At 36.4% G+C, this 12,463-nt stretch overlaps 3 protein-coding genes across 6 annotated transcripts in view; all 3 read right to left on the bottom strand.

Annotated features, from left to right (window-relative positions):
* Positions 1 to 4,155, bottom strand: part of LOC108241050 (mucosal pentraxin-like) — a 4,482-nt gene extending 327 nt beyond the window's left edge. Inside the window, exons 1-5 of one of the 3 annotated variants that reach the window (XR_005234237.1) lie at positions 4,078 to 4,155; positions 3,820 to 3,874; positions 3,421 to 3,523; positions 3,035 to 3,326; positions 2,662 to 2,930 (exon numbers count right to left, since the gene is read on the bottom strand). Coding sequence is in view for 2 of the 3 variants with exons in the window: in XM_037980471.1 (XP_037836399.1) it covers positions 2,712 to 2,930; positions 3,035 to 3,326; positions 3,421 to 3,523; positions 3,820 to 3,874 (669 nt within the window). In the remaining variant the exon portion in view is untranslated. Of the gene's footprint in view, positions 1 to 2,461; positions 2,931 to 3,034; positions 3,327 to 3,420; positions 3,524 to 3,819; positions 3,875 to 4,077 lie in introns of those variants that run through there. The other 2 variants (XM_037980471.1, XM_017424961.2) reach the window with 2 other exon arrangements.
* A 6,102-nt stretch (positions 4,156 to 10,257) lies between these two features.
* LOC108241064 (serum amyloid P-component-like) lies at positions 10,258 to 12,436 on the bottom strand. The gene is made up of 2 exons (XM_017424979.3): positions 10,635 to 12,436; positions 10,258 to 10,545 (listed from the first exon to the last, which is right to left on the bottom strand). Exons 1-2 carry the CDS (start codon positions 10,830 to 10,832, stop codon positions 10,327 to 10,329), a joined length of 417 nt encoding a protein of 138 aa, XP_017280468.1. The 5' UTR covers positions 10,833 to 12,436; the 3' UTR covers positions 10,258 to 10,326.
* LOC108241080 (serum amyloid P-component) overlaps positions 10,936 to 12,463 on the bottom strand; it is a 13,196-nt gene continuing 11,668 nt past the window's right edge. For both annotated transcript variants that reach the window (XM_017425001.3, XM_037980185.1), the window contains one exon: positions 10,936 to 12,157. The gene's annotated coding sequence lies outside the window, so the exon portion shown is untranslated. The remainder of the gene's footprint in view (positions 12,158 to 12,463) is intronic.

Below are 12,463 nucleotides of genomic sequence, written 5' to 3'. Positions count from 1 at the left end.
CATGAAGGAAGTAAATACTTTAAATAAACCAAACAAAAAGCTGACGGGGCAGCAAACAAAAACTTACAAGAAGACAGATCTCACGGAACACAAGGTGGGAGAGACAAGGAGAACCAGATAGCTCATAGCTGCAAAAATGACCTGGTGATGAGAAGATGGACTAGACTGAATATAAAGGCAACTGACGAGGAAATGGAAACAGGTGATTGATTACAAACTAGGGACAGGTGGAGATGAGTGAGGCAAGCTGAGAAATGAAAGCACTGAGCTGAGGGCAGGTGAATAATGATACAGAGGGCACGTGAAGCAAAACTACACAAAAACTTACAAAGACTACACGGGAATTATCAATATTAAACACAGGGAATCAACTAAACACTGGGATAACAGGACTATGGGAACACGAGAGAAAACATGACCAAAAACAACTCAAATCCTGACACATTCAACCTGCCTAAAAACTTAGAAACAGATGAAAGAGCCATAATAAAAAGAAACTATAACAAAGGTGGAAACTTTTAGTAATTGCAAGTCTTATTGTTTTAAAGCAATAGCTCTGATACTTTGAAATGGGATTTTGTGGAAAAGCATGGTACAATTAATATCTTACCTGTTGTCGATAGCTCTTTTAACAACCTTGGTTTGGAGAAACAGAGATCTGACCAGATTGATGAGATTGTGCCCTATCTGAGCAGGGCCTACATCAAAGTATCACAATGGGAGTCTGAGCGTGTGTTTTTTCCTTCCTTCTGTGTTTTCCCCATGTGTTCCCCGTTCCTCAGTTTAGGTTTTTTTTCTCTCTCTCCCAGCTTAAACAAGCTGAACACTTTGAATCTTTGTGTTTCCCTGTTTTTTTAGCTTTGAGCTAAACCTGAAAAATGTTAAAGATCCTTATTTGGATTCAGTAAAAACAGATTTGGTAGTGAGGCAAGTCAATCAGCCTTCAAGAAGTCTACCTGCACGAGTAACTGAAGAACAACTATTATCAAGGGTTATTTTCAGAATGTGATGTGTAAATCATATGCGTACATTTACAACTTTGGTAAGATCAAACAAACATACAAATCCTATAGCTTTACCAATACAGATGGCTCATAAAAAGGTTTGACAATTTCTTTGACTGTTTCTCTTCTGCGCTTGTCCTGTTTTGTGTCCAATAGGACGGGTAAATTTGGCAGGGAATTAGTCATAGCTTTGTATGTATGAAAATATTTTTGTGTTTGTTTCTTTATGCTTCTTGCAACAGAAAAAAACTGTGTAAAGTACAAAAGAAGTGCTTATATGTTCAAAGAGAAACACTTTCAACCCCTGCATCAGGAATAATACACAACATTGCAGGCTTAAGACAATATCACATAATAACTGTTACACATTTTGATCATTTTATCCACTTACAGTAGGTTTTAATGATGATTATTAGGGACATTGTTTACACTTATAAATTACTGTTAGATATTCAACCTTACTAAAAATCTGTACTTTCCCCAGGTATAAAGCTACAAAAATATTTTAATTTTGCTAGTTAAGTTTACAGGGAATAAACATTTGTCACTAAGAAGCCAAGAATTAGGCACAAAAGGCTTTTTGTGCAGGATGACTTTAATGACAGGATGTTTGCACATCTTCTATCAGGCTTTTCCAGTAGTCTGTAATGTCAGTGCCCTCCAGTTCAGAACGTTTCCCAGAGTAAAATTCAGATTGCTCATGTAGCGCCAGATCTCACCGGGTGGGGGTGGGAGGTCCCATGTGTGGACCTCTGACATTGTGTCAACAGAAGACTGCTTGATTTCAACACTGCCTCCAACAGCCAAGTTTATGACTGTGGCTGAGTTTTAATATTGGTCCTTCCTCCTCAGTCTTCTTGGTGTCAGTGTGTTGCTCACAGTCGGAAAAATACTTACAGGTTTTTCCCACAGTGAAAACTAATTTCCGATTGAAAAAAAGACTCATAAATCTCCATACTATCAAAAAACCTAACAGACTAAATTTACAAGACAAATATGTAGAAACAATACCTGTCCTAGGACAACAACTGGTCAGCTGATGTGTGATCCGTTCCTGACTGTAAACTTTCTATCAAACCACAGCTGTACAAGGTTAAACAAATTTAAAAAAACCTATAGATCTAAAAAGCAAAATAAATCATAAGGAAGTCTGACAGTTTAGTTTTAACTTCTGTCTGCATTTCTTTGGTATTTGACCCATTTTAAACCCAGATGGAAATTTTAAATTTGTGCATCTATAGAGGTATTTTTGTTGTTTCATATGCATGTTGAATAAAGCTGTAAAATAGTAACGTTGTATCAATTGGTCTAGACTCATCTTATTCACAAGAATAAAACTTTTGGAAAAAATGTATTTTAACTCCATCAGGAACTTTAAAAAATGTTGACCATTCTTCAAAAGTAATACACACACAAAAATATCACTATGCATAAACATAAACAAATAGACACATGACTGCAGTTTAAAATATGCTGTTTTAATAGATTGTCAGGAAAAACAATACACAACATGGCAGGCCCAAGACAAATTACACGTTTAAATCATTTTCCCTGGTGACCAAAGATTTTGGTTTTATTGAAGACAATACCTTTCCCATTGAAAACCACACACAATTTTTAATATTGCTGGTTTAGTTTAGAAGGAAAGAACATTTACCACAGAGAACCTAAGAATGACTGCTGACAGTGGTTTTTTCTAGTGTGACTTTAACTACAGGTCATATCCTTGGTTTCTATCAGCACTCTTCCAGTAGCCTGGAATGTCAGCGCCCTCCAGTTCAGCACGTTTCCTGGAGTGAAATTCAGATCATCCATGTAGCGCTGGATCTCACAAGCAGACAGGGTGTAGTCCCACATGTGGACGTCAGACATCATGCCAACAAAAGACTGCTTGCTGTCAAACTTGTTGCCATAACTATCCTGTTCCTGTAGGAAATGTAGAGAGGTCAGATAAAAAATATTAATAATCTTAGAAATTGTTAAATGTGTTTCCAAAACTTTATCAAGGGGGCAGTATGTTGAAAATATACCTGTCCTAAGACAATACTTGGCTGACTGATTTCTGATCCACCAATGAACTTCTTAACTGAACCTTTCCCATCGAACCACATCTGTCCGAGTCCAGATGCAGCGTCCCACGTGGCACAAAGAGAGTGCCAAGCATTCAGTTCGTAGTTCAGCCCTTCAAATCGAACCGACTTATTATTGATGTAGAGATCGAGTGAGTTAGCAGCCGTATTTTTGAAAATCAGAAAATGATTGTCAAACTTGGTTGTTGACAGAGAAAAGAGGCCATAAGGTCTGTTGAGGTCCGTAATGAATCTATAAGAATTGTGATCAAAGAAGTGCAGTTACTATACAGTTTGTGTTGCTTTCACAGTTGTATAAAAGGTTTCTTCTTGTGTTGTAACGATACCTGAGGCAGACAGTTGCAGAATTTATAGACTCTCTGCCTACATCCATCTTCACATTGGCTGTATTGGTTTCTTCTGGAAAGGTAAACATTTGTCCAGACAGATCTGGAGAATATATTATTAAAAAAAATTATAAAAACACAACACTAAAATGTACATAATAATTATACCAAAGAGTTTAGTGTCATGATACTGTTAGAAATTATTTTTCTGTACAACACAAGCAAGCATTAATTCCAACAGAATCACTACATTGCTGCTCTTTCTCTCTCATTTTGTAAAAAAAAACAAAAAAAAGATTTAAGATGCAATTAAATACCCGAAGTGGAAAGCAACTCTGTTATTGAAATCAGTTTAGATAAACTTTAGTGTTGAAAACACTTGTTTTTTCTCTCTTTTACCTTGGGGTCTTGCAGCACATGCTGTCAGCATCACAAGGAGAAGCAAAACCGCCATCTGATAGAAAGTCCAATGAGTAAACAAACAAACAAACAAACAAAAAAGATAAAAATAATCAATCCTAAGTTGTTAAGATTCATCATTGTAGCGTCCCTTCCAGTTTTGATACTTGCTCCTGCTAGAAACATTATACAGTGAAGTACAAGCAGAAAAAGGTGCATTTCTTTAATTTAGCAACAAACCTTGTGTCTCAATCTTACCTTTGAGTTTGTGTCAGGATGCTGTGGAGACAATGAAGTGGAGCTGTTTTTATATGCTGCATGTCCCGCCTCCCTATTCTTCTCAGTGTCAGTGTGTCCATCAGAGCTGGAAAAATACTTACAGGTATTTCCACTAAAACAGTTGCTAGACCTGCACCCGAACCCGAAAAACCAGCTCGGGTCCCATTTTTTTGTTTACAAGTCCATTTGAACTATTCACAGCTTCTGAGCCACCATTTAATCAAATTATTATGTCTCAATAAATAAGTCTGATTCTCTCTCTGATGTGTTCAGAGTTTTAGTAAAGACACATGGAGCAGAAAAACAGTTAGTCTCAGCTTTTGCCTTGTCATATCTTTGCAAAAACAGCTTTATTATCTTCAGTCTGGTTTTCTAATTCTATTTTAAATATCATTTAGTGTATGAAGGCCAGCTGGCCATATAAAAATGATAATGAAGTATTTTAATGTTTATAAACAAAACTGCAATCAGTGTTGCATGCAATGCATTGACCAACATTTATAATCTAACAAGGAATATTTAAACAGCAGAAAGATGAGTTCAATGAGCTCATCTTCACATCAGTCTTGAAGCTCAGTTTTATTATTCTGTTTTGAATCAAAGAGACAGCATTCTGAATAGTTGTCAGTCTTTATAACCTCACTTGTAATAAAAAAAACAATCTTTGTTCTGGTCCTGTAAAAGGTTGGTGCTTGTTTTGTTATGTTAGTTTATTTTCCATCTTGGGAATAAATGTGAATGTTTTAAACATTGTACTTTCCTATCAAGGAGCATGACAAAACAATATTCTTCTTACTTTAAAAGATTTTGAAATAGCTTTGAATAATAAAAAAGTTTAATTAGGATAATTAGTAATATGCTTTTTAAAAGTCCCAAAGACTAAGCTGCACCTATCTGTAACAGCTGTTTGAGTTTTACCCCCTGAGGACATTTAATGGAAAGTTTGAGAAAAGTGACTTCAAATTCTTCTTAAAGCATGACTTTAGTGGCAGGTCATTTGTCTGCATTCTTCAAGTGAAATTTGTCTTGTCTTTTTTTTTTTTTGTTTATTTCAGCGCTGGAAACGTGTCCTAAAACCAGACTCAAATTGCAGTGAATATTGTTTTAGTTTAGTTTTTTCTCTTAAATCTGAGAGAAATACATCTCTTACTGTATGCAAAATGTTTTCTTAAGAGTGTGTGAAATGTACTATCTGGATAAAGTGATAAAAACAACATGTTGGAACTTAATTGAAAAAAAAATAAATAAACATACAGTACGTATTAATTCCTTAGAAAGCTGAGGTATTAAATTATACAAATGAGCTTAATGATACTTTCAATTAGGATCAATGAACCTTAAAATGCCACAGTGTGTTGATTTGTTGAATCCAGAATGCAAGTGGACACAAGGAACATGAAGGAAGTAAATACTTTAAATAAACCAAACAAAAAGCTGACGGGGCAGCAAACAAAAACTTACAAGAAGACAGATCTCACGGAACACAAGGATCTCCTGCCTTATGTTCTTCAGCCTCTTTTTTTAAGCGCATTTACACAATACTCTTTATTAAGGATTTTGTATGTAACTAAAAATTAACTACTTTAAGTTTTGTACCATTTTTTATATCATATGTTTGTATGTGATAAACATAACTCTGTTAAAATAAATCTAATTTATTATAAACTTCTTGTTTCAGCCTAATAAATGACACTTGCTGAAGAGGAGGTGTGTGCTTGTGGCAATCTAGAGAACAACAGATGAGAACTTCGGGCAAAAACATCAATTAGTGCTCTGGGGTGCCTCTTTTTAATCATTTAAAGTTAGTGAGGGGGGAAAAAAGTGGTTTTAAATTTGCGAAAAAACATGTAATCAGGAATACAACCACTGGGTGACCTGACATTTTTGTCATTATAACGCACACCAGGTTGCTGTGGGTCAGGTGTGACACAGGTCTTCTGCTAATTGCAGTGAGGATTGTTTGATTCCTTCCCCTTCATTTGTAAAAGGACTCCGAGGAAAGACACAGTTGTCTTTCCTTGTAAAAAACAAGCTATAATTAAAAACTGTTACAAAGCAGCAGGACTCCGAACTCTTATCCCACGTTACCCGTCGTGTCCCACTGCTCATTTCAAAGTAAAGTTTGAAATCACATATAAAAGTCACATAGATTTAACAGTGTTATTGTTTGTTTATATGTTTCAAGACTTTGCAGCATGTTAATCAGCGTCACCTCTCCATACAATCACATTACACATAAAAGGGGCTAGATCATTAACTTGATTGCACCTCTAGATTCCTTTTTCAGACACATGCTTTTATAGGACAAAAAAAGCCACAAAAAAACCCCAGATACAAACAAATATTTTCTCTTTGCTTTCAACCAAATTAGTCAGCCTTTCCAACTGGTCATTAACTCCCTTTTCCACATTACGGAGGTTCAACATTCTTTTCAACTTACCTCAATTATTTATTTTTTTTTTTTTGCTGAAAATGTCCAGAATAAGCTGTTTTCATTTGACTTGTTGTTCTGATAATGCATTTAAGGTTGATCTAAAGCCCACTTGGTTTTTGTCTCAGTAGAACACCATTTAAAAGAGTTACATCAAATGTTTAACATAATCCCTAAAATACTTAAATCTTTGATCAGTTAACATCCACCCACCCACACACATACCTGGAATGTCAAAGGAAATAGTTATTAATAGGTTATTTAGACTCGCTACATTTTAATCAAAGAGTTTTACTATTTAGACATGCAATCTTCCAATCTTTTCTTTGTGAAGTCTAGGATTTTCAGTCCTTCTGATGTTGATTCTGAAGAATTTGTTCTGAAAACAAAGCAACACAAAAAATAGCAAAAAGATTTTTGAAATAAAAAATAAAACTTTCAAAATCGTAAATTTTACAGTGATTTAAGGATGTGCTGTTGTAGATATTGATACTCAGTAATGAATCAGTTGTTTAGCTGATAATTTTTAAAAAGAAAACTGTAAGAGATGATATGTTGAGCAAATAAAGGTTTGTAAACTAGGCCTATGAAAATATAGTACTCTTGGTTATTTCTTACCTATTATAACAGTTTTGTTTTTCCTTGTTTTGTTTTTTGCCACAATTGACAGTGAAGAAATTCATGAGCCATTGGAGCAAACCCAATTTCTTTTGGATAACTCTGATTCTGACAACCCTCAGTGGCTATCATCAATCCGTCAATTCGCCTGTCCGTCCGTCCGTCCGTCCGACCATCCATCCATCCATCCATCCATCCATCCGTCTGTCTTCTATCTATCTTCTTCTATTGGTGATCATGTCTCAGAGGCAACAGGACCAGGAGAGAAACCCAGACATTCCTCTCCCCAGCAACACTCTCCAGTTCAGGCCAGAGAAGCTACATAAACCCTCCAGGAAATTCTGGGCCTACCCTGGAGTCTCCTCCCAGTGGGACATAAGCATCCTAATCAGATGCCCGAATTACCTCAACTGATACATTTCAATGCGAAGGAGCAACGGCTCTAATCCACGCTCCCCATGACAGAGCTCCTCACCTTATCTCTAAGGCTCTGCCCAGCCACCCTACAAAGCTCATATAAGCTGCTTGTATCCAAGATCTTGGTCAGGATTTTGGTCATGATCCAAACCTCATGATCATAGGTGAGGGTTGAAATCTAGACCCAACACTTTAGTACAACTGACCAAATCAATGCCCCAATCTGTCAATCCATCTCCAGCTCCATCCCACCATCACTTGTTAACAACATTCCCAGATACTTGAACACCTCCATCTGAGGCAATGGCTCATTCCCAATCTGGAGGGAGTATTCTACCCATTTCCAGTTCAGGTTTCTAAGCTACCATATTCGTAATATTGACATAGATTGTGTCTGTGTGTGTATTTGGTTATTTGTCTGAACCACTGGACAGATTTTCATAAAACTTTCAGAAATTAATTATTGCATATACATTTACAACTGCTTAACTTTAGGAGCTGATCTGATTCAAGATGACTGCCACAATTAATCAACCTTAGCCAACGCAAAAATAGCAATAACCTTTACAGATATTAACCTAAAATTTGATGTAGTACTAGCTGAGAGTGATCTCAAAGACAAATTTTGGGTACGAGGAGATCACCTAAGATCTATGTTGAAAATGTCAGCATGCAAGGCAGTGGATGAAATCCATCCCTTTAAAGAATTTTAGTTTCATTAAAATAAGTGAACTGTGGAAGGAAAGAAGCTTTGACTGAACCGTACTTTTTAGTTTCTGGAGATAGATTTAAAAAAAAAACATGTTTTTGTACTTCAAGAAATCCCATCACTGTTTTTAACCAACTTATCAAAAGTGTTTTTCCTCATGAAAACACTGAGATTAAAATAAGTTCGTATTTAGTAGTTTTGTTGACAAAGCAATTGGCAACATTTCATAGCAAATAAAACTTTTTGGAAAAAGCTAAATAAATAAAAAAAGTCCAGTGTGGCAATGTGTGTGATTTGTTATCAAGAGGGACTCCTGACCCTCAGACTTATTTACTTACAGTGCCCTAATTTCACAAATCAGAGTTATGTCATTGTTTGTTTGTATGGAAAATAAATTTCAAAATTGGTTGTTTCTGGTAAAACAGAAGAAATGATTTATTGTGCATTTTAAAACTACATGAAGAACACAGTCCTATACTGTCTCACTAATTTTTGTGACTTTCTGCAGCTGCATAGAATGACCTGCATGAACAGCTAAAAGTCTGTTTTATAATTAGTTTGATTTAGTGTTAAGAACAAGGAAATGTGATAAAACATGAGGAAACCGCAAGCTTCCTACTTGAAATAAAACAGAAAGTGTAAAAAAACAGGTCTTACTTTGATGCTGGAAAGTCTGTTAAACCTTTTGAGTGAATATAAAATCTGACTTTTAAATAAATCTTAAAGACTGACCCAGATAATGTAAGTGCACCCCCTTCACCCCAATATGCTTATTTTTATTTATTTATTAGTAATTCCCAATGTTTTGTATTTCTGGGTGACATGAATGTGCAAACCTCTAAGAGGAGCAGTTTATTTTTTGAGACTGCAAAAATGTTGTCATAAAAAAAAAAAACCAACAAGCTCACAGTGGTTTATTGAATTGCAGTTGTGAAACATTTATTTTGCTGACAGAACATCTGTTCAGTAACACAGTCCTCAGTCCGCTGCCCACACAGTGTTACACAACCCTTATCTGACAAGCAAGTTAGAGCAGCAAAACTCCCTTGTAAACTTTGTGAAACTTTTCTTAGGTAAAGAAACTAATACATTAAAAATGTGGGGAAATGCATTTTTGTTGCTGTACACTAACTTAGAACTTTTAAATTCTCAAAGATGAGGTACAGTAGGGAGTGTTTTGTTTGTTTTAAAAAAATAACTTTAATAGCCAAAACTTTCTCCGAGTTAAAGTAGTCTACAGCATAAATGTATTGTGTGTGTGCATGTGTGTGTGTCAGAGTTTTGATTTATTTAACCTGCTAGGAAAGAATCACACCGGAGAGGCTCGTTGTCTTTTTGTGAAGGCCTTTGCAAAGAGGAGAAATTCCACAACAGCTCCTAACGGCGTGCTGTCCAGGAAGTTCTGCCCGCTTACTTGCGCTTTCTCTTTTATTAAAGGAAGAAGAAAAAGGGGTTGATCTGAGCCGGCCAAAGCTGGTCCAGATCATAGCATAACCATAACACATCTCTGTTTGGGAGAGCCAGATGGTGTGGCGCCCGCCGTCTGACCTTCACGTCTCACATAGGCAGTTTTATACATGAGCCCAAAGGCTGATAACATAAAAACCCTAGCAGTGTGTGTGTAAGAGTGTAAGCTAATTCAGGCAAAAGGAAACATGGAAGTGATCCAGGGGTGTCAAACTCCAGGCCTCAAGGCTCCACTGTCCTCGAAGTTTTAGGTTTTTCCTGCTCCAACACACCTGATTCAAACGGTTTAATTACCTCCTCACCAAATCAGCAAGTCCTCCAGAAGCAGGTCTACAAGTCATCCATTTCAAGCAGGAGTTTTAAAGCAGGAATACATCTAAAACATGCAGAAGAGCGGCCTCTGAGGAATGGAGTCTGACACCTGTGGTTTAGACATTTTGAAGTGAGATTTTGTCATTCTTTAAGCAAAGGTCTAACATAACCTTACGTTAGTAATTTCTTGCATTGGACATAAAAGCACAGAAAAAAAGATGTATTTATTATTAGGCAGGTACAAGCCTCTTACGTTAACTGCGCTTTCAAATGTTTAGTAACAAACTGCTATTTTATTTTCTATCAGCACTTTGTCAATAATCTGAAAATCTAGCGCCTTCCAGTTTAGCACATTTCCTGGAGTGTAGTTTCGGTCGTCCACATAGTTCTGGATCTCACAGGAAGGCAGGGTGTAGTCCCACATGTGGACATCAGACATCATGCCAACAAAACACTGCCTCGCGTCAAATCCACCGCCATGCGAGTCCTGCTCCTGTTAGGAACACCAAGGTTTGACAGCCAATATTTTAAATATCTGCTCTGAATTATAAACGTAAGACAGACTAAGGAAAAAAGCTTTACCTGTCCTAAAATAATTATAACAGGTCCACTGATGCTTACTCCAGAGGTGATAAATTTCTTAATGGAAGGTTGTCCATCGAACCACACCTGCACCAGTCCAGACCCAGAGTCCCAGGTGGTGAAGAAAGAGTGCCACATGTTTGGCTTGTAGTCCATCCCTCGGTACTCTATCTTTTTATCCTTGATGTGGGGCTCCATTTCTTTATTGGTGTCATCCCAGAAAATCAATAAGCTGTTGTCTTATCTTACCTTGATATCTACAGGAATATGTGTACAGCTTTGAAGAGGATTTAACTTTCTGCTCAGTTCTTCCCAATTTCTGTGGGGTTTTTTTTTGTGCAAACTTTCTTTTTCTACTTCTTCTTTTTTTTCCAGAATTGCCCAACATAACATTCTCGATTATTCAACAGAATCTGCTGGGTGTGCATCTTGGTGTTGAAATACCTCGTTTCAGATTAGAATTTCAAACTTAAACATTTGGGAAATTATGCCATTTCAGAGGTTGCAAGTTTATAGCAAAAGTGTCCTTGAGATACAATTCACACAAATGCAGAAAACATAAAATTTCAATAGACTATTATATGTTTAATGCACTGCAAGTTGCCCTGGATGTTTCCTGTGATAGAGCCACTGAGCTTTATCCAGTGGAGGTTTTCGCTGGAAATAAAGCAGGCTTAGTAGCAGAAATGATCACTGAGGGAACAGATGAGCTGTAGCTGGAATGTGGTTGCCTTCTTCTTGAAAATGTAAACCATATTTTATGTACTGAACAGACAAACACAGGAAAATTATTGAGGATATTGCCCAGTTGCTTTTACTGTTAGAACCCATCGTCACAAATACACTAAACTATAATGGGACTCTATTCGTCATCATCACAAGTTTTCAAGCCAACACAAAATATAAAATTATATTGTTTTGTTGGGTCAATTTCCACCTATATGCATATGTAATAATATGAAATATGACATACATCAAGGGTGTACAAAACATGCAACCAATAAAAGCACAAGACTGACGTTCTCCTGAATTTTAAGACACCTCCCTTACAGAAAAACCAGAAGAATATAACATGTTTTTACATGTGAAATGCTTTGCTTTAATGATAAATGTCAAAATCAATAATATTGTTATGTTGTAATGTTACTCTTACTTGATCAAAGGTTCAGAAATATTACAAACTCATCATTTCATGACACTATCGGGAAGCAAGCAGCATCTCATCAAGCAGCTGTCCTCATGTTTTACTGAGAACCTGGACTTTGGTTTACAAGTTGGTATTAGAACATAAACTTGGAGTTTTTTTAAACAAAGTTGCAGAAAAATTAAGACAAATTGTAACAGAACACGGGAAATGGACAAAACAGGGATAGGATCAAACCCAAATTATAAGAACACTTAAGACCAAGATTCAAAAAATGTTTTCCTTTGTGTTGGTCTTATATTTGACATAATTTTGGGCATGTATATAATGCATATGAATAAGTATTATATCACCTGTTGTAAATAGCTTTTAAAATAACCTCATTTTGGGAGTTTAAGTTTGATGGGACTGATGAGCTAACAGCTAGTCTAAGTGAGGCCACAACCACAGTCAGTTGTTGTCATTTTAAAAACAACTCCAATATCAAAAATGCTAAAGTGATTTGTGCAAACACTGTTCTACAGACCTTTACATTGCTGTCAGTTTTTCGCTAAACAGTTCTTGACTTTGAATTCTATGGTTATTTGCAATAGCAAATAGCTGTGAAGATTCAGAGTTTCTGTCCCTGCCCTATGGGCAGTGCCTGTAACTTTCCCACCACAGCTGTCGTCTATCTTCCTGATGA

This window comes from Kryptolebias marmoratus, linkage group LG16 (genome assembly GCF_001649575.2).
Source record: "Kryptolebias marmoratus isolate JLee-2015 linkage group LG16, ASM164957v2, whole genome shotgun sequence".
NCBI lineage: Eukaryota > Metazoa > Chordata > Actinopteri > Cyprinodontiformes > Rivulidae > Kryptolebias > Kryptolebias marmoratus.
The sequence above is the reverse complement of the archived record's forward strand: the minus strand, read 5'-3'. Positions and strand labels throughout refer to the sequence as shown.